This window comes from Symphodus melops, assembly GCF_947650265.1.
Source record: "Symphodus melops genome assembly, chromosome: 4".
Lineage (NCBI taxonomy): Eukaryota > Metazoa > Chordata > Actinopteri > Labriformes > Labridae > Symphodus > Symphodus melops.
The window spans coordinates 14,487,546-14,509,308 of NC_136694.1; the positions used below are offsets into that span (position 1 = coordinate 14,487,546).

At 40.6% G+C, this 21,763-nt stretch overlaps 2 protein-coding genes across 3 annotated transcripts; one reads left to right on the forward strand and one right to left on the reverse strand.

The window, feature by feature from the left end:
- Positions 1-350: 350 nt before the first annotated feature.
- On the reverse strand, positions 351-14,475 carry capzb (capping actin protein of muscle Z-line subunit beta). 2 transcript variants are annotated; one of them, XM_079341549.1, is made up of 10 exons: positions 14,144-14,475; positions 8,553-8,642; positions 6,753-6,874; positions 5,958-6,071; positions 5,719-5,860; positions 3,857-3,973; positions 3,699-3,764; positions 3,080-3,156; positions 2,633-2,734; positions 351-1,499 (listed from the first exon to the last, which is right to left on the reverse strand). In XM_079341549.1, the coding sequence occupies exons 1-9, from the start codon at positions 14,144-14,146 to the stop codon at positions 2,641-2,643; spliced, it is 825 nt and encodes a 274-aa protein (XP_079197675.1). In that variant the 5' UTR covers positions 14,147-14,475; the 3' UTR covers positions 351-1,499; positions 2,633-2,640. The 2 variants fall into 2 exon arrangements, with proteins under 2 accessions (XP_079197675.1, XP_079197676.1); XM_079341550.1 differs by lacking the exon at positions 2,633-2,734 and having other exon boundaries at positions 14,144-14,472.
- A 1,501-nt stretch (positions 14,476-15,976) lies between these two features.
- LOC306822111 (MICOS complex subunit Mic10-like) lies at positions 15,977-21,302 on the forward strand. Its single transcript, XM_079340857.1, has 4 exons — positions 15,977-16,103; positions 20,815-20,862; positions 20,943-21,052; positions 21,130-21,302. Exons 1-4 carry the CDS (start codon positions 16,043-16,045, stop codon positions 21,139-21,141), a joined length of 231 nt encoding a protein of 76 aa, XP_079196983.1. The 5' UTR covers positions 15,977-16,042; the 3' UTR covers positions 21,142-21,302.
- The last annotated feature ends 461 nt before the right edge of the window (positions 21,303-21,763 follow it).

A 21,763-nucleotide genomic window follows, 5' to 3' on the forward strand; every position in this document is an offset into this window, starting at 1 on the left:
AGCTAAATATTTACAGTCTGTGGTTGTAAGCCATGTTGAAATTTCTGACTCATAAAAGCAGAAGGCCCATCGATGAGAAGATAAAACATCCCACAAAAACAGGGAGCAGATGAAAGCTGCCCTTGTTTTTCTGAGTTGCATTTTATTTCAACTCCTCACTATTTACGCCACAGCCAATAATCAAATCCAACACAGCTACTGGAAATATATAGTGCATTTATGTATTAGATGTTTTCCTACTGCTCATAAACACTTGAAAGTGGCAGTTAGTACCTGGCTATGCAGTTCATCAAATCCCTGCTCATAAACTATCTGGAATTATGAGAGAAGACAAAAATTAAGAACAGGGGTAGCTTTTTGCCGTTTTTATTGTTGCTGGAGGCTCTAATACAATATGAATCATAAGCTTTACAAAATAAAAACAAAACAAAATACAACAAAAGATTCCCCTCCAAAAATGGAAACAGATGGATGTTTCCGCTAAGACACAAAGACAAACTGTGACCCCCAACATCGACGTAGTAAGTGAGGAGAGAGAAAAGGTTGAAGAAGCCGAACAGAGGGGATGCGAACCGTCATGTTATTCACCGTGTAGGGAGTTGGGTTGACAACGTCGGTGCCATCACCTGGTGATTATAACAGTCCATGCCCATGTTTGATAAGTTTACATTTCCGCTCACTGCTGCCCACATGCTCCCACATAGGCGCACATGCATGTGGGCGACGTGGAGTTCAGAGTGCATCACTAACTGAAAGCCGCCCTCGCGTTCACACGGTTTACATCGCCCAGAATAATGACAGTTATACACGGACAGTCATATTTTTATACAAATATATCATGGGGGTGTTGTAGACAAAAATAGGTGCAAGAATTAAATTTGATGTACATAATAATGACAGCCCCACAGGAGACTCTGTGTCCGTTTCCTCGTCACGGAGGAGGCGTGGGGCAACAGTTGCTTGTTTCAAAGCGACTGAGGTCACATCAGCAGTGAGAACATCAGGGATTATTTCTACAATGACCCTCACACTGTAAGATTATCATTAACCGTGGTAATACTATCATTATATTCATAACATGGGAGAGAATAGACAGAGAGAAGAAGAAAGGTTAAGAGAAAACAGAGGGAACAGGTGAGTAAATGGCTTCATGGCAGATGAGATGCATGAAAAAAAAAAAACAGTTGACAGGAAAAACAAAATAAAACAAAAAGAACAAATAAAAAGCTAAGCATTTTCTCCTTTTTTTTTTTTTCCCCCCACAAAACAACAAGAGTGCAGCACTGAAACAGGCATGGAGGGAGGGATGTAAAGAAACAGAGAAAAGATGGCAGAGATGAGGCGGAGAGAGTGAGAGAGCGGGAGGAGGGAGAAAGATAGACAGAAGAATAAAACAACAGTAGCATCTCTAGGTGATTTGCGTTTTGCGTTTGAGTGCCTCCACCAGGTGTAACTTCAGAGCTTCCTGCTTTGACTTCTCACCCAAAGTCTGGACACTCCTGTGAGGGGGGGGGACAAAAACAAAGGGAGAGAGAGTCAGTTGTGTACAAAAGAAACAGCGAGGGACTGGAAAAGTTTCTGCGATGTTTTAGTTTGTAAGAGAAAAAACCGGATGTTCTGAAAAGTATTAGTCGAACTCTCCTTCTCTGTAGAGACAAAAACACATGACAATGGCGTATGTATCACTGCAAATAGGAAATATTAATGTCAGGCAAATAAAACCTCCAGTTATTTCTCATGCAGTTACACCGTATGCCTTACCTGCTCCCAGTGACTATGTGCACATGCACAAAGAATTAAGTTGTATGCCTTTTATTTTGAAAACCATACCAAGCTGTTTATCGACAATAATTAGTCCACAAACATTCCAGTGAACCTGCAGCAGTGCATAATCCTATAACCACCCACTTCCGTTCATTCAATCAGTCCATTTAAAAAGGTTAGAGTTTAATTAATTTTGCCTATTCCTGAATATCTAAAAACTTTACAAGGCTTTGCAGTGACCTATCCTTCTGTTTTACAAACGCATCATTCCAAAGCCTTGCAAAATGTCTACTAGTCCGTTTGTTTATGACACAACTGAATGTAAACAGGCCAACGGCATGTGTTACAAACAGGGGAATAAAACTTCATGAGAGACAAGCTCCATCAGACTGTATTCATGTCCAAAGAAGTTCCTATAAACCCAGAAGTGACCACTTCCCCCAATCGTCTTCGTCTGGAACACTGCATATATTTTTAACTTCTCTTCAGCTACCACTTTATGATGAACTGAGAATTTGATTTGCAAATAGCTGAAGTCCTCACTCGGTTTGCCTTATTTTAATGAATCACACTCAGGGTTTCAGATACAATCCTGTTAATCATAAGACCAAATAGGTCCAAAATGAACACTCTTTAGGAAACTTCAAAACATCAGGGCTGACATGAAGTTAGACATGTTGCAGTAGAAGGCATGATTCTGTCCAGCGGCCTTGAGGCTTATAAAAGGCGGCACCAGAGAGAATCAGCTTAGGTGTAGGTATAGTTACATTGGCGCCTTCTCATTCTCTACTAAGCACGCACACACACACACACACACACACACACACACACACACACACACAACAAACTTCTTCATGCCAGGTTGTACCTCTGACACTAGTCAATGAAGATCTGACGCTGAGTGAGCACCTGTGACAGCTCCTTCTGGAGCTGCCGGTACTTTTGGTTATCAGGCAGTGACTCAATAGATCTGGAGCACAGAGGGGGGGGGGGGGGGGGGGCAAAGGATGGATTCATAGAGATTGACAGAGGATTGAAAACAAAGAGTAAGAATAGCAGCAGAAGTGGGGGGGGGGGAAGGGCAATAAAAGAATCAAAGTGATGAAAAAAGGGACAGTGGTAGGAGATAAAGTGAATATTGAGAAACCTACAATTTGAAGTGAAAAGGGCAAGTTGAATGAAATGATCCAAGATATGACAGAAATGGGAAAAAGAGAACTGATCTGTTGACTCGGAGATGAAGACCCTGCAGATCGGACTTGCTCTGAAGAAAAGAGGATGGTTAGAGGAAACTTTAAAATCCCTGTTGCGTTACCTGAGGCCGTTGACGATGTCCTTGGTCTTGCCAAAGTAGATTTCATTCAGTGTGGAGCGAATCTTATTCTCCATGTCCTTGAACAAGAAAAAAAGACATTCTTCAATTTATGTGCGATTTCCACTGTTTTCCTGTACTGTGTACTGTGCTTCTTTTGTGCTGAAAAGGATGGTCAGTTAGCACTCTACAGGGCGTCATGAATGACTTCCTCTTTCACTGGGGTTGAACAATGGAAAAAATAAACAAGCTGCTCTCACTTTAATGACCTGATCTGTCCTTTAAATCCTAACAATAACGAGGAAATGCGTTTTACTTTTAAACTGCTTTACAATCCAGACAATCCCAGAGAAAGGCTCTCTGACAATAATTAACTGTCACTTCTGTCAGTCCTTAGATTGTCTGGTTATCTATTCTATGCATGTTTTCTGCATTCAATACCACTTCTCAACGTAAAGTGTTCAAGGTTTATATGAAATAATTTATTCTTGAAAGTTATGTTAGACAAGGTGGAATTATTCCATTAGTACATAGCTCATCAGCAGCAGAATCCCTGTTTCCCCTATTTCAGGTCGGTAATCAAGGAGTACAAAACAAGCACGACACATGATGTCATACTGACTTCAACAAGGCGGCCGATGTTGGCGATGTGGGGATTGTTCTCTCCAACCTGGTCATCTCTTTCCATCTGTGAGAAGGTGGGACAAGTTCAGTGCACTGACAACAAGCTGGACATCTGAATGAGTCATCCGTGTATTCTTCTGCACTATAATACAGCACCTGTCTCGTAAGGCTGCCTCCCAGGTTCATGGTTCCAGAGCCGGTCTTAGTTGTCTGGAGCCACAGCATGACGGTGGAGGTGAGTTTGTAGTGAGCATTGCGACCGCTGGACTTCTCCTACTCGCACAACAGACACAACAACCAATCAGATTAAAGTTCAAAGTAAATGGTTAAGTTTAACATTGTGTCCCTGTCTAAGGATTTCTGAAAGTACGTGACTGCATGTTACTGATATTAACAGTCACCTGAAATCAAAGTGAACAGGCCTATTGTCTGTATAAAATAAATCCTCCTCTTACTGTAAAATGATTGGATAAAAGGGTTGAATCTTATATTTGCCAGGTGTTAACATGTTTATTCTGGTTATTCCAGATGTTGAGTCCCTGTATTTATCCATTATGGAATATAATGAGAATCTGTAAGTGGATGCACAGGGTTCATATGTATGTAGGGTGCATCTGGGTTTGATAAATTAACTCGTTGATAAATGATTTGATATCATCTTTGCAGAGGGAAAACATCATGCCATAATGATCTTCTGGAAGACATTTTGGATTTTGAAATTGAATGGGTGCTTGAGTCATTACTTCCATCAGGTCCTCAGGGAAATAAAGCAGGCGGTCAAGAAAAAAAAACAGAAATATCTAGCTAGCCACTGTCACATATGAACACTTCTAAAGAATCTCTTGGAACTGCACTAAAATCCTCCTGACAACTGGAGATTATCCCTGTCAGACAAGAGAGGGAGTCCTGAGGTAAGACATAACGTAAAAATGTCTGCAACAACACGCTACAATGAGAATATTTGCCTTCATATCGATGCTCCGAGTGGAATATTTCGGCTGTTAGCGTTTAGACATGCAGCTCACCCTGAAATACCTGAGGAGTTTTTCAGGAGTTTTGCGCAAGTGAGCAAGCTTCTGATATAGATTCGATATATGGGTATAATGGTGATTGGCATTTTTAATCTATGGCTGTGGCTCAGTTGGGGGAGGTAGTAGTTGGTAGTGTCCCTCAATCGGAACGTCGGGGGTTCGATCCCCAGCTCCTGCGAGCAACATGTCCGATGTATCGTTCGGCAAGACACTTAACCCCAAATTGCTCCCCCTGCTGCGTCAGGGGCGTATGATCGTGCGTGAATGTTGGTTATTATTAGTTACTGGATGGGCCATATAACCAGCCATCAGGTAGGTGTGATCTGCTGTGTAAAAGCGCTTCGAGTAGTCAGAAAACTAGAAAAGCTTTATACAAGCTGAAGTCCATTTATCAATTACAATCATCTCTACATGCATCACCTACACACTGAAATCTGTGTGCAACCCAGATGGCCCTAAGGGTGCAGCAACACTGGCCATCCGTATGGTGCTCAAGCCCACTTCAACACTAAAGTCCAGTGTTACCGCTCCATTCCCGTGATCAGGCACGGTACACCTCTTTGGCTTTGGCACACTTTGGAGAGGTGATGCGGGTACACAACACTGATAGCCTTCAATACAAAGAGATCCAGAGTTCTATATCTGACTAAATTGACTCAAAATAAGTCACAAAGTCACTGTCATGTTCTCTGTGTTGTTCTCCAATGTGTGGACGCTGACTCAAGTGCGCTTTACAATGTACAAGAGGCACGGTTAGTTCTGATGCAGTGTGATCACAGGCCGTGCCAACAAGTGGGCACACAGTAAACATGGCCAAGTGTGACAGCGCCCATACTTTAATGCAGAGAATTATAAGCACCTTTCTAAACAATAAAACTTAAAAAGCTTTATTTTTTCCAGTTGATGGGACAAGATAACCAGGATGAGAGGTTTAAATGTCCACAGTTTATATTTCAAACACAGCTGTGTCATCAACATCAGTCTCACCTGAACCTCCACCACATGGATGGAGTCCCAGCACCCTTTGATCTTCTTGGATCCGTCCCCGGCCTTCTTGATGAGAATAACTCCAGCGAAGCCATGATCCAAGTCCCAAAGGTACACGGAGGACACGCCACCCTCAAAGTACCTGAGAAACAAGATATCAGAGGTAACAGGAGGCAACTCTCACGTTCAATAAAAAAGAAATTAAAAAAACTCCCTGACGTTGCTCAGCGTGTACTCACAGGTCTCTGTACTGGTCAAAGGCGTTATTGGCTTCGACCTCGAGTTTCCTCAAGCGAGCTGAAGGCATGGCACCATCTTCAATTGGAGGTTCATATTTATTACTCCATGGGGATCTACAGCAGTCAAGAGAAGGACAGAAATAATGTACCATCATCTTGGCTTTTATCTATGCATACATTTGATACTTGTTTCCTTTTTATATGTGGTATGTTTTCTTTTGAATGTGATTATTATTCCCGTATATTAATACCAACAACATCAAGCAAAACATTAGAAGAACAAGACTGTGTGTAGGAACAGCACTAGCTGGCATGTGGTAGGTGAGAGCAAATTAAGATCATGTTGCAGAAAGTTAATGAGTTTTGAAAGTTATGAAAAGAGAAAGGTTTTTTTTCTCAGTGGCAAACTCACAGGAAGTTACTTCGTAGCTGATATTTTACAGTAATAGAAAGTGGGCGAGATGCTCTCCTATGCTTCCCTTTGATTGATGCAACGGATCACAAATCTCATGGTTGGGATTGAATCACACATTTGTGTCAAAGATGGGATCAAAAAAAAAAAAGTTTCTTCTGCTCGGCTAACATTAACTGTGACTTTGCACATAAACAGCGAAACAAATCACAGCAACTCACAAATAAATATCACATTCTCATTTTCCATTCGCTTTTGACAAAACGCTACAAACATGGATAAACCCGAACACCCTGTTCACTTAGAGGACGCCTCTACAAAGAATCAGAGTCTGTCTTAAAGAAAGAACATTCAAATCTCTGAGGTGCAGATATCAACTCTACCTGTAGGAGTCACCGTCTCGGTTGTAATCGCAGAGCAGATAGTCTTTGCCCACCACCTTGTCCCGGGCGATCTTCAGGGGCTGGTCCACAGAGGAGAGGAGGTCCTCACACAGGCTGGGAACCTGAGATGAAAACACACAAGAGGAAAACGTTTTGCACAGGACACAGTCAAAGACACTAACTCACAAGTTTGTAACACATCTTTAACTCTTCAGAACTTAATTAAAAGTGTTTGTTGTTTTTCTTCTGAAAGCATAAAACATATGAGCTCATGCTTTTATTTGTTCTGTAAAAAGAACACCGTCTTCTGCGTGTACGAAGTGACCAAACAGGAAAGACAAAAGCAGAGTTGTTGGTGGTAACTCATTTTATGTCAAAGATGTTTTTTTTCTTGTCTTAAGTTTCAGCCTGATTCACTAAACCAAGGTTATATTACGCTTAACTGGAATATAATATCATGAGAAACAAAATATCTAGAGGATAAGGAAGTACAAGTGACTTCTCACAGACTGACATGGATCTGCTCGCTTCATGTCCTCCAACATAAGCGCACAGACACAAAGAAGAACCCTGTTTTCCACTCAAAGCCCCCACAACCTTGAAACCACCCACACCTGGCAGCCCTGACTGGAAGAGACGAGACAAGAAAAGAGGAGGAGTGAGGTATATTTTAGAGAAAGAGAAGGAGAAAGAAGGAGACGGGAGAGATACGGGACAAACAGGAGAGAAAGGTGATTTCAGGTGATGCCGGGAGGACTTTGCGCGGAGATGCTGGCGCCAAAAGGTGCTTGGCAGGAGCAGGTGAATGACAGTTGAGATAATAATCACTAACAACTGGACACAGTGAGATAGGTGAGGAGACGGCCAAGGCTCAGAGGGGGGAGAGGTTAAAGGTGAGAGAGGAGGAAGGAGAGCAGGTGGGGCTCTGACTGGCATCTACTCCGCAAAACAAGGTGCCACGCAGACACTGGGAAAGTGTGCTTTGATTTGTGTCAGACTTCACTTAGCAGCTGGCACTGACAGGATATTTCCACAGAGCGGTTTGAAATGTTCACATTACAGTGCTCATGTTTTTTTTTGAGAAAGGAAACATGAGAAATGTATTCTATGGGGGTTAGATATGAGGTATGGTGGTTTGCAAAGATTCAAGACAAAAGCATGAATTACTAGTTTCAATGAGACATGACCTCAAACACAAGCACATGAAAACAAACTTCTGCTACGTGACACACTGTAGATGTACTTAAAAAGAAGCAGGAGGTTTTTGTTTACAATCACACTAAGGCTAACTCTGGGTTTTCAGTTTCAGAAACTTTGAATCGCTCCCCTTGGTGCCTTCAGGTCTTTTTTTTGTTGTTGCAAACTATAAGTTTCTTTTTTACTCTTCTCCCATTTAGCATGAAGTAGGAGTCTGACACGCAGATTTACTTCCTTGTTGGTACAGTGCATTCCTCTGCATATACTGGAGGACATCAATGTGCAGCACAAATGCAAAAAGGAAATGTGAAATCCTGGCTGGTAAGTGAAGGACCATCTTTATTATTGCAAGATGAATGATTAGTTATTCATGAGTCCATGAACAGACAGTGAGCGGTGTCTTTGAGTTCAAGTAAAACACATGGGTTCTTCCTCAGCCCAGAATATTTCCAATGCAGTAATCACTGCTTCAGTGAGCCGTGTTTTTCTTTGAGATATAAATAAAATGCATGATGATTTTAAGTTCTTTCTGAATTCCTGAATTCTGAATTTTTTATAAAAGTGTCCTGAGGAGATGTGATGAAGCACAGACGGTCGACTTACCAGGTCAATGAGGTCACTGAGGTTCTTCTCGATCTGCTGAGGAGGCAGACGCCTCATCAGGTCCAGGGCACAGTCCAGCTGCTGCTCATTCTGAGAACACACAAAACACAGAGAAAACACTTATTACGCGGCGGTATTGAATTAGAGTCACCCACGACAGTTGACTGCTTCACAACAAAGCACATCATAAGCTATGAGGGGATGTACTGGTATGTGCTGGAAGGATTCAAAGCAGGCTTTGAAACTAAACATTGCCTTCGACCAAAACAAGGAATTTTTAACATAGTTATTAATTAAAAAGAAGAACCTATTTGATGCTCCAAAAACAAGCAATGCATTATTTTTGCTGGTTTTAAAGTGGTAGTGTTATGAACAAAACATTCAACAGGGTTAACGAGGATGTAAAACCTGCTGAGGTCAACATTTGATTTTGATTAATTTTTTACAATTCAAAATTCTACAATAATATTTTGTGCAAGGTTTGGCTCTGCAGCTGCAATATGAAGCCAACAGACACAGATCACGTACCTAAATTAATAGCAATATTAACCTTGTCATCATAATTTAAAATGAGATTACTGTTTCAATGGCCTGAAAACAGCTGCTTTCAACAAGTGTTTTTGAGAACATAGTGCAAGCTTTAATATTTGTATATCTCGACATTTTGAGACTGATCAGATTTACTGACATGTTTTTTTTTTTTCCCATCAGATTATTACGTCTGTAAACTTTGTATCTGGTCGTCCAAACTATCCATGTGCGGCCCATAAAATGAGCTGAGCCTGACCACAGCGTATTTAAGATATCAAACAAGAGAAGATCAGGTTCCAACATTATCCAGTCTTGTGCTTTCAGACAAATAGTGCACAAAGAGATCTGTGTACTACGACATCTCGAGAACACGCTCCACTTGGCGAAGCCTCGAGTGTCACAATTTGTGTAAGGATGCATCTGAAACAAAAATGCAAACAATATGTCAGGAAGCCGAAGCGAGCGGAAACATAAACGTCATCATCAACACGCCACCTCCCTCATCAAGAAAACTCCAGATGATAATCAAGTTCTGAACACATCAGCTCAACTGGACTTTACACAGACTATATGCCTGGTGGTCTTTTTAATGTTCAAGTCAACAGATAGAGACAGACAGTTACATTCTCCTGGTCATGTTTGGACATGTTCAGGAAAACACAGCTCCCAGAATGCATAGCAACGCATGCCACTTCCACTGAAGCTACAGTGTATTTACGGTGAATGTCTGTAGAGAACATCTAGCTTTCACCTCATCCGAGGCTCAGAAAAGAAATAAGGAGCTGCACCACAGAAATAGCCTTTGTAATAAACAGGCTTGAAAAAGAGTCACTTGATTATGCTAGATCTGGATCATAAGATAAAATATGAGATAATTTCTTCTCAGAATGAGGACTGTTGATTTTGAACGCTAATCACTTTCACTGAGAGCAAAAAGAAAGAAATCAATACAGGGAAACTGGGAACCTATCCTTTAAAGGAACTCTGTGACAGACATAACACTAGGATAGTTGAAGTCACAACTATTAATAAGATTTAAGTGAAAAAATACTTTTCTTTGTTGCGTCAGGACTTCATGCTCCAATAATAAAATAGAATGGACAACTTCATGCTCCGGCACATTTCCCAAACAACACACTGATGATAAAGGCCTGTTACATTCTGTATGAGGGTATGAGACGAGTTGCAGGACATCTCCACGCCCCTGGAGATAAACTTTGTTTGTATTGTGACGTTAACAACAACTTTCAAGCTCAGAAAATCCAACAGCACTCGTGGTTTGTCACATGAGAAGTTACAGAGAAGAACGACCTGTTTAGGTAGTACATGAACTCCAATCAGTGTGGATAAAAAAAAAAAGTGGATAAAACTGTCAGACATAAGGGACATCTGACTTTTGTAAAAGTCCCCACACTCCACTTTGGAAAGAACAGATATCAGAGGCATGGGTATGAACAAACTGAAAACAGGGATTACCGTTTAGTGTACTGTCAGGCAGCCGACTGAGCCCAAGATGAATCCTGCTGGGCCTTCGCTTCAGCCGTTTTATTTGGATTTTTTTGATACTATTTTTGTTCCGTTTCAATTAGTTAGGAATGGTTGGAAGGCATCAGAGCAACATCTGTTACTCGCAGTAAAACTAAAGACCAATGTTCTCCAAACCTCCATGTGTTTGTGGAGCTAATGGCCACTGGAAACATCAGATCGCCAAATTATTTCTCACATAAATGACAAAAAGCCTTATTAAAAAAAAAAAGATCAAGATCATTTTCCAGATAGCCAAATACTAAATTGATGAGCAGGAGTTTGTTAACAAATGTTTCCCCTCAGGTTTATCTGTTTGAGTGGTTGGACTGGTCCCCATCGGGGGTCAAATCTTTTTCTGGCATGTAACATATTCACTAAATTCTCTTCTGCAAGACAAACACAGTGTTGTAATATTAAAATTACATTCAACTTTACTGTCTGAACTAAGTTCAGTTTAAAAAACTAGTTCATGTTCATATGGGCCATTTGTTTTCTTCTTCTTTAGAGCCTCCTGTACTTGCATCCCTTCTTGAAGTCATTACTCACTTGCAAGTATGACCTAAATTAAATCCATGAACTATATTATATTAAATTGTCTTGCATTCCTAAGGATCAATGCTATGCAGGAGTAGAGTCATGTGCTCAACATTAAATCATAATAAAAATAGGCAAATTAAACAATGTATCCCTCTTCACTTCAAAGGCTGTTTACTAAACTTATACACAGGTGGTTTCAATTGTTTTGTGCTTTAAAAAAACCCCATATTTACATTGAAAACAGTCCCTTGGTTAACATACAGACACACAACAACTGTATGCAGAGGGAGGCAGTGTGGGAGGGACACGCAGCAACCTCTGGTGTTGAAAAATAAAGCCAATACAGAAGTGCATAAAAACTGCAGTTCCTTGTGTGTCCACTTGAAACTGGCAAAGAGCCAGAAGTCCCATACACACCCAATATTACATACATACATACACAAACATATACATATATACGTGTGTGTGTCTGTGTGTCTGAATAGCTCTGGTTTTATTGGCACACTATATACAGTAGATGTGAATTATGGTTTTTAACTAATAAGTTTTGTAAAGGATAAGAGGGAGTTATAAAAAGGGTTGTGGGTAATCTGACTGACTGGAGGAGTAATATCCGCCTTAGTTCTAGCTCTTTTATTTCTTGGGTGACCAAAAGTCAGTTTGAGGCAGCATTTCAAAACTATCGACCACCATCATAGAGCTTCAAAAGTCTCCTTTAGAAACCAGTGGGTGAAGTCACTGAGACCACGTCCATGTATTTACAGTCAGAGAACAAGACACGAAAATACCACCCATAACCTGATGGAAGGTGATAAGAGGGTTGATGCCATTACATTTCAGGAAGTTAAGGAGTTTTTTCTGTAGGAAACTGAAGTAAATTCCTTATTTGGTTTCAGGTTTTAATTGTTTACTGAGGCTTTTTTGTTATGTACTCATTCATCCATTTGGTAAATATTTGTTAACAGGATCAACCCACAGTCCGCTGAGTAGCAGAGCCATTCTCATTCGCTCTTGCGGATATCTATTCCGTTAAGCTATGTTAAACAGATGAAACGTATACAAACCAACCCTGTTCCCTTTAACTGCAATAATGTCTTACTTTGGTCTGACTTTCTCTCCTTTAGGCAGGCAAGTCAATTCAAACAAAATAAATGACATTATAACCGCTGTGTGAGGACACAGAATAAACAGGACTGCATAGCATCGCGTCCCCCCAGGGGTTTCCCCACCCTTAGATATGCAGTGAGCAGCAGGGTATCAGAGAGTGAGGGGAGAGACCAGCTACAACATGAATTACTGGAGAATGTGTTGATGATGGAGGTAGGTATGTGACTGCAGAGGGACAAAACCCGTTTCTCACCGAAACCTACCACGTTAATGTTTCTAAGATTTGTTTCTTAGCATTATCAGATGGTGCCACACATAATCCTATAACGTCAATAAAAATAAACCAATGTCAACATTACACTTATTAAAAGAATGTACTGTAATATCAGTATGTAGAACTGGATTTACCAGCCTACACGGCAAGGCAAGGCAACATTGTAACTGATGGTATTTAGTTGCATTGAAGGCCAGAGATATGAGATCCTTTAAGGTACTATAATGTGTAATCTACCAATAAAACAAACATACACTAGCAGACCAGTTTGCAAATTGATCTAAAACCAATGCATTAACGTTGGAAATAATCAAGCATGGTAAGAGCAACAGATTGTTAAAACATTATTTATAATGTGGATTTTATTCACCACACCTTAACACTGTGACACGGCACCCTGCATCTGCCGATCAGTGAAGTAACACCTCCTATAAGAGCATAAACAGACTATACTGATGCAGCTGTTGGCTTGTCAAAAGAACTGAGGGGTGCATGCTTTCCATAAACATTTTTTTCTGAAGGATGACCCTGGACATAATTGGAGTTTCTTGGTAATATCTCCAAAACTGTCACCATGTCTCACTATTTACTTTACGCACGTTTTAACATCTCTCACAGCTGATGAATCAGTCTGCTCCATCAGACACCTGTGCTCCTTGACACTTTGTTTAACAACACTCCTGTCTCTGTATAAACACTAGCTCAGACCAACAACCCCTGGGGTCAAAGGAGACCTGTGAGGCTGAACCAGCAGGATGGATGAGGTGAGGCCGCGGAGAGAGTGGGCGTCTGTAGAGAACATCCAGATGTTCTCCCCAACTCAGGCATGAGATACTTGAGGTTATGTGGAAGTACTAGAAAAGTTAATTGTATGAAAAATGTTAAAGCACAAGTTCCTCACTATGCTAAAAGTGTTTAAGTGAAATTTCAGTTCTGCCATCTATTCTGAAGGTGAGACATTTCTATACAGTGAATCAGTAAACAAAAGTTGTTGTTGGTATCATTTTAGTAGCTTATTAGAGATAATCATTCCCAGAAATTAATCAATCCTGCTCAAATCTACAAGGCAGGAGAGAACTCAGCAGAGGAGTCTGACAGCTCGTCGTTGTAAGCAATAGGGGGAGCAGACAGTCTTATTTTAGCAACAGGCAACCAGGCACTTGGCTATTTTAGCCGAGGTGCGTGCACGACGTTTGGACCTTGTGTGTGTGTGCGTTACATATTAGGACACCTTACTAACACTATAATCGAACATGTGACATATCCAAAACATCCTGTCCTAACTTTGAGCCTACGTGAGCATCTCGCTCGGCTAAAAGCTAAGCTAAGCTAGCTTTACTAGCGAGCTGACGACTGAGAAGAAACAGCTGCTAGCTCAGCCATAAAGCTGTTATATTCGTATCCGGTTAGCAAGTCCTGCATACAGAGCACATGCATTGGTGATTTATACACTTGGATCCCCTGCTGCTGCTGTTCTCAGGTTACGACTCAGTCTCTCCAATTACCCGCTAGCCTAGCACCACCTTTCTTTAGCGCCTAGTTAGCAATAGCCAGCCGCCCCACCAAAGCAGTCTTTGCCCGTCCACATCGCTCCAGCTCTGCCGAGGCCCCTTACCATGTCTGCGGCGGTCTGTGGCGGTCTCAGAGGGGCAGGGGAGCACGATTTTCACCGATGACTTTACACTTTCGAGTTACAAACGCCTCCGCTTGTTCCGTGTTGTTTGTGTTGTGTTTTTTTAAGTCCCCCTCGGGAAGATGTTTTGTTCGCCTCTCCCTCACTGAACCCAGCCCTGTCAGCGAAATTCACTTCCTCAACCGGGCTACAGGAAGGAAGGAGGCTGCTCTCAGACAACAAGGCCTCGGTTGCATGTCCGGGTCATTCTGAGCCTCCTCTGCGACAGCCAATAGCGAAGGAGTGAGAAAGGCATTGCCAAGTATGGAAAGAGAGGAGTGGTGCAGAGCGCTCAAGAGATGGACACAGTCACTTTTGGAGCTTTAAATGATGGCTGCAAACTTCTTGTTTTGCTTTAAGCATGACATACTGACATACTGATGACATAGACCTGCTGATCATTTGTAAAGCATAAACCAATACATAAGTAAATAGGCTAACTGTAATACAGACAGGGCTTTCTGTTTCGTTTGTATAACAGTTTAAATGACTGTGTCCTCTCTAAATGTTTTTTTTTCCCTTTTTCATTTTCCACTTCCTTTCTGCTTAATTAGCCTACTTATTAAATACAATGTCCTGACTTCTTGTCAAAATCAATCACATTGTTATTATTTACAAAGCTTAAAACCGATGTTGCTCTCTTGGCTTTTTTATGCATATTGTATTGTAGGCTACAAAGAACATCCCATTATATTTATTATATTTGTATTATTTCAGTAGGATAATCATCATTTAATAATAATAATGACCGAAGTAACTGTTGCAGAAAAGGTGTACTTATATCGGTCGCTATTGTTTGTTGCCATATTCCTGTTTTATTTAGTACCATTTAATCTTTGACAATATTTAGGTCCTATGAACACTCAGGTAGATTAAGCTTCATGGTTTCATACTTAAAAAAAAAAAAAAAAAACGATCATTGTCATCATCACATACACGATGAGGACCCTTCTGTGCTGATAAAGCTGAGATTTCTTTATGAATGAAATCGTGTTTGTGATGTCGGACCTGTACAGTATAACTGACACCAACAGAGTTTTAAGTTGTTCCTCCTGATTTAAATTAAAATAAAACAGAAATTGTGAAATGACTGTAAATTAAGTGGGTATAGCAATACGGCCTGCAGGTGGTGACTGGTGAATGACTCTCTGAAAATTCAATTAGATTACGTCAAGCTGCTAATAGGTTAACACCAGTGCTATGTGCTATGTCCTCAAAGGTTATTCGAGTTTGCTGTTCTGAAAATTCAAGCTGCTCCAAGTTCAAATGGCATGTAATTGCAGGGCGAGAAATGCAGACATCTGAATAGCAAACTGTTATTGATTGTTGTCTATTATAAAATAAATATAGCTCACAGCCTAAATGACAACACATTAGAGATGCATGTATTATTCCATGTGCATATTATTCACAAGGCAGGAACAGGGTGTGTTTACATTATTTTGGGTCAGAATATTCACAAAAACATTGATCAGAGAAAGTCAGATGTACTAACCAGAGGACTTTAAATTCGAAAAGTAATCCAATTATTCTTTTAACACCCTGACAGAAGCAATGATTTTTTTGTAAAAACTGTGTATGAGTATTTGTATGGAAAGGCAACTGCGCATGTGTGCACATTATCTATCACGTGATTATATTAATATAACAATAACTTTTTTTCAGATGGTTAGGTACGTGTTTGTAAGGGAATAAAGTTGAGAACTGAAAGCAAAAAATGTAAGGTCTATTTACAAAAATAATGTACAAATTGTACAAAGTAAGCTTTCAGTGGTCTCCAAACCTAACGTGACCTGCCATTGCTCTCGCGATAACTTAACAAACATCCTGACAGTTGAAAACATGGCGGACGAGCATGGACGAAAATGGGACCGCTGTCTTGCTGATACATTCGTGAAAACAGGTGAGGATATTGTCATACTTTTTTAGTTGATATATTATGTGGTCACAAGGAAGGCATTGTGCAGGAACGTGTTCTCTGTTAATAAGCTGCGTCATAGGTCTGGACTGCCGGCGAGATGCTTTTCTTCATTTTTGCGACAAGCTGGGATAGTTGAGGTCATCTGACCACCTGTAAACTTAATACAAAAAACGTGACCTGTTTGATGTTTCATGGGGAAGTTGTGATTGTTGTTTATTACATTGAGATTAAGCTGAACTTTGTGTTATGTGAAAAGTCACTTTGAGAGCAACAATGAATATATAGTAGGTTATCGCCACAGTAAAGGATATCCTCTTATACAGCTTACACCTTTCTAAATGATCTGTTTCATTCTCCCCATCATCCACAACTCTAATTTACATTTTACTGTGAAACAGCAGCAAGGAGCATTACTGTACTATAACATGTTGAGATTGTGTAAATGAAAACGCACTGGGTAAAAAAATACAGAGAAAAACAGAAGCATCTCCATTGTCGACAGAGATAAATATTCAACTCAGACCACCTTCATCTGAAAACACTTTCCACACATTAATTATTATAAGGACCTTATGATTTCTCTGCTGGGTCTCAGCTTGTGTTTGTCTGCACATTTTGAGCAGTTTTCCATAAAAATGGTGTCATATATTAGTTGTTTTCATTTAGGCGTGTCCTCTCTCTTATCAGACAGATTCAGCATCAAACCATATACTGTAGTAGCCTATACAATTGATAATCTAGGCCTAGAATGAAATGTTAAAATATATCCTCGCCAAAGGAACTGTTTCTGAATAAAAACAGAAAGTTCACACGGAGGTTGCAAAAATGGCAATAACTTTGACAGCTATTAGCAGTCAGTTTTAGATCTGAGCCATCAACTGTTCCGGCAATAATAGAAAAAAAACCCCATCCACCAATATAAATTCAGAAATATTTTGCCATCACTATAAGTTCCGATGCTTTCTGACTGATGTTTTGGTCACTTTTGAATGCTAGCGGTATTTTCACTCTCGTGGTAGCATGAGACGGAGTCTACAACTGACAAGTGGCTCAGCTAGTGCAGCTCATCCAGGATGGCACATTAATGCGAGCTGTGGCAGGAAGGTTTGCTGTGTCTGTCAGAGTAGTGTCCAGAGCATGGAGGCGCTACCAGGAGACAGGCCAGTACATCAGGAGAGGTGGAGGAGGCCGTAGGAGGGAAACATCCCAGCCGCAGGACTGCTACCTCTGCCTTTGTGCAAGGAGGAACAGGAGGAGCACAGCCAGAGCCCTGCAAAATGACCTCCAGCAGGCCACAAATGTGTCTGCTCAAATGGTCAGAAACAGACTCCATGAAGGTGGTATGAGGGCCCGACGTCCACAGGTGGGGGTTGTGCTTTCAGCCCATTACTGTGCAAGACGTTTGGCATTTCCCAGAGAACACCAAGATCGGCAAATTCACCACTGGCGCCCCGTGCTATTCACAGATGAAAGCAGGTTCACACTGAGCACATGTGACAGACGTGACACAGTCTGGAGACACCAGTATTTAATAAGAATAGTTCACTCGTTCAGATCTAGGATGTGTTATTTTAGTGTTCCCTTTATTTTTTTGAGCAGTGTGAGTGTGTGTATATAGATATATTTCTTAAATCAACATTGTTTGCTACATAGGATAGGTATAGAGATAACCTCTGGTGTTGGAAATAAATAACCAGAAGTGAAAGTCCTGTACCTTGTTTGATTGTCCACTTGAGGCTGAAGGAAGTCATATACACACCTGTTCAAAAAAGCAAGTTTTTACAGCAGAAAATAGATAGATAGATAGATAGATAGATAGATACTTTATTGATCCCAAGAGAAATTGAAGGCATCCAGTATCAGTATACAGGACATTAGTTACAATAAACACTAAACAATAAACCACCGCTGTCCCCCCTCCCTTCATAATAAACTCGAAACAAGATTTAAGAGGTCCCATATATGACTAAGAGTAAACAAATTAAACCTGCGCAATTAAAAACAGACTTGCATTTATAAAGATGTGTATGTAACCTGAAAATACATAAGTAACATGCTAATATCCTGGTTAAAAAAGTGAAAGCAGCCTGATAAGCTCATGTCTTGGTCAGCACACTGTACTGGGGGGGGGGGGGGGGGGGGGGGGTTTATTTTTTTATATAAGTCGTCAGTTTTGATGTTACAAAGGATGAGCATTATTCACAACAAGGCGCGTAGCTGAGCTGATTGACAGGCACAGACAGACTTAAAACCGGCCTCAGCTCCAGCTCTTAGCCTGTTGAGGATGACATCAAGTTGGGTTGAGACAGCATTTCCAGTATGGAGCATGCAATAACAGACGGGTTACGTCACTTAGGCGTTGTCCATTAATATTTACAGACTATCCATGGGCTGTTTCATTAGAGGAAGCGTCACAGCCTACACATGCTCTATCATGAGTCTAAAAAAATGTCACAATTGAAACATTAAGGTTATTGCTAACAAAAGGAGATTATGATACCTTCACAACACCTGGTATTTCTTCAAGAATGTTGTATTAAAAAAAAACAAAAAAAAAGCTTTGTAGATGTTTTGGATTCATCCTTCAGGCTCTGGGCTTCACAGCCCGCCTGACATTGCTAAGCACAATGCCATTGGGTCTTTATACAGGAATTTATCTGTAGTACTTCAAACTGTGTTTGTTCTGCACTCAAATACTCAGACTGGCAAACAATCTGTCCCAAAAAGCACTTAATGACGTCAACTTCAGTACAATAAATAAATATGTTTCTTGCTTTGAGGAGAAACATCTGCTCCGTGGCATATATCGTAGCTCACCCAGAGCAGCTTACAGCCAACTGTGCTAAGATATCTCCAGGAGCCAGAGAAACATTGCAGGATAAAAGTGGAAAAACACTGAGAACGGTCCATTTGTATAGAGCGGAATCGAAACCATCAATGTGTTATCATTGATGTTGAGGAGAGAGAGACACTCCAGCACCGTCTCTTCATGACAGTCAGCAACAGTCTCTATATTAGACTTTATTGAAGGGAGACAATACCAGAGTGGAACAAGCAAATTCATACACTTCTTCATTACACTCTCATTTTTTTCTGTTGATAAAAATGACAATCACATTGTTGTTGAAATGAGCTGCAGAATAACTAGTCAGTCTTTATCCTGTATTTGTTCTATGGTCACTTTTTTTTCCTTTTTTTTTTCTTCTCTCTCTCCTCTCAACGTTCACCTATCAGAGGCCTTACAGCGTCAAAGAAACGATCCAGCCATTTTATCTCAACAAAATGCAGAAAGACAAAGTCTGGTTGACTAAAGTGTTGTTACTCACAACACAGACTGCTAGTGTGATGGATGTCATACAATGCATGTCTTCTGACAGTCACAGATCTGATTCTTTTTTTTGTGTTTTAAGCATAGCAACCATCAGTTTGAAACATTCTCACTCTTACAAAGATAATGGGCATGTGTTTAGCAGGTACAAATGTTTACATTGTTCACATTAAAAAAGCATTTTAGAGGCCTAAAAATTGCTAATTAGCACATCAGTCAAAGTTTTTCACTAAATTCACATTGTTTATATATATATATATATATATATATATATATATATATATATATATATATGCATACATTATTTTTTTGAAACTGAGCTTCAGCATAAAGCATCATTGAACTTTATTTTCTGGCTACGTTGTTGAGTATTTTCTGGCTTATGGGTTAAACATTTTACTCTGCTCCAGCACAAATGTTTTTGTTATAATCAATCCCTTTGAGATGTCCAGACAAAGAGAATAGATGCCAAAATAAAATACTGATCTGCCTTCATATTTTGCCAATGCTTTCCCTGTATTTCTCTCTGTGGGAATCCAAAGGCTCTGGAAAAGGAGCCAAGAAATGCTGCCACAGACGGTGAACTTTAAATCTAAGTACATCTTAGCTTGACATTGATTCAAAGGACATAAGTTGTTCATCTGTGCTTATAATAAGCGTATGGGCTGTGTTTTGTGGTCTTGTTTGACATTTATAAGTTGTGTAATAGAGAACAGTCTAAGGGTTCTGGTTCAGGAAAATCGGTCATGCTGCATAGCTCCCTGAATCCAATTAAGAGTCAGAGGGGCCCAAATGGCTGTTTTTTTTATGTGTTTTCTGTGCTGGCTGGGCTGCTGTTGGGTGTGGTGTGGCCTGCAGCAAGGTGGAGTTAAACGCACAAACACATTCCTCCTTGAAATCCAGCTCTGGTCTGAACACTTATAACAATTTGGCCAACTTTTGTGCCACTGACTCACCTTCAACTTGCCCATACTGGGTTGACATTCACTTACCTATGTGCACTCGTTGACCCTGCACCTCTCCTGCCTCTCACCTCACTGATACTCTTGTTACTCTTTCCCCCCTCTCTCGCACCCCTTTTACTGTTTTTGTTCTTCTTTAGAAGTTTGTGCTCTTGCTGCTCTTTTTCTCCCTCTCTTTTCCTAATGAGCAATGTCTTGCTGACTTGTGCTTTTTGCCAACTCTTGCATCAAACATAATAGAGGCACCCCACTGACCTCATGACAAAAGATTTACATCTGTGTGTTTTATACTGGATGAGACATGAACACATTACCTCAGTACTTATGTCAAATGTTTTGGATGTGTAGTTTAATCACATCAGTCAAACTTTTTTCTTCTTCTTCTTCTTCCTCCTTTGTGCAGTAACTGGCCTTGGTGTGGGCGTTGTGTTCTCCGTCCTTCTCTTTAAACGTAAGTGCATTTTCACAAGATCAACTACAAAATGCACTAATTCAAGATGCCATTCATGGGTGCATGTTTCTCTCCACCAGGTCGCACATGGCCTGTCTCACTGGGTTCAGGGTTGGGACTGGGCATGGGCTACTCCAACTGCCAGCATGACTTCAGATCACCATACCTCATACATGGCCACATGGCTAAGGTAGGTACAGCCGGTAAAATGTTTGTTTTTAGGTTTCTGACACACAATGCCACATTGTTTTGTACTTTTATTTACAGGACCAGCAGTGAAGTAGGAAAGATGACAAGAGTTTGCCATGATGGTGTTCCTCTGTTTTCCTGTCATGTTTTGCTGCTCATTTATGTCTTGGCACTTAAGTCCCACCATGCCCAAAATTGTGTTTATCAAAAGGCGGTCGATGTATATTTAATAAAGTGATTTTGGAAAAACACTCCTTATTTGTCTCTGTTTTCTTCTGTGTGCATGTTTGAGAAGAATGAAATGTGGTTCTGGGGGTGGGAGGTAAATGTGTGTGTTAATGAGCTGGGAGAGTCGAACTCCTGCTGTTTTGGAATGAGGGTCAGGTTCAGCATCTGCAACCCTGTTAGAGTGGGAGGTCGAAAAGTTTAACAGAATGATGGAAGAAAGGGGGGGGAAAACATTACACTAAAAGAGTACATGTTTGAGTTACTTAGTGATTGTTTTTTTCTTTTTTTAAACAGTTCATTTTTTGTTTCCCTGCATGATCGAGGAGATTATTTTTCTGAAAACTGGAAAGTTACCCCGGTCCTCATTCGGACTATAAGCATTTGCACTTAGTTGCATGCTCTGCAGTCCTGTGCTGCGTGAATTGGTCAGTTGTTGACCATAACTGCTTGCGTCACAGACAGTTGGAAAAGCACACGTTCCCAT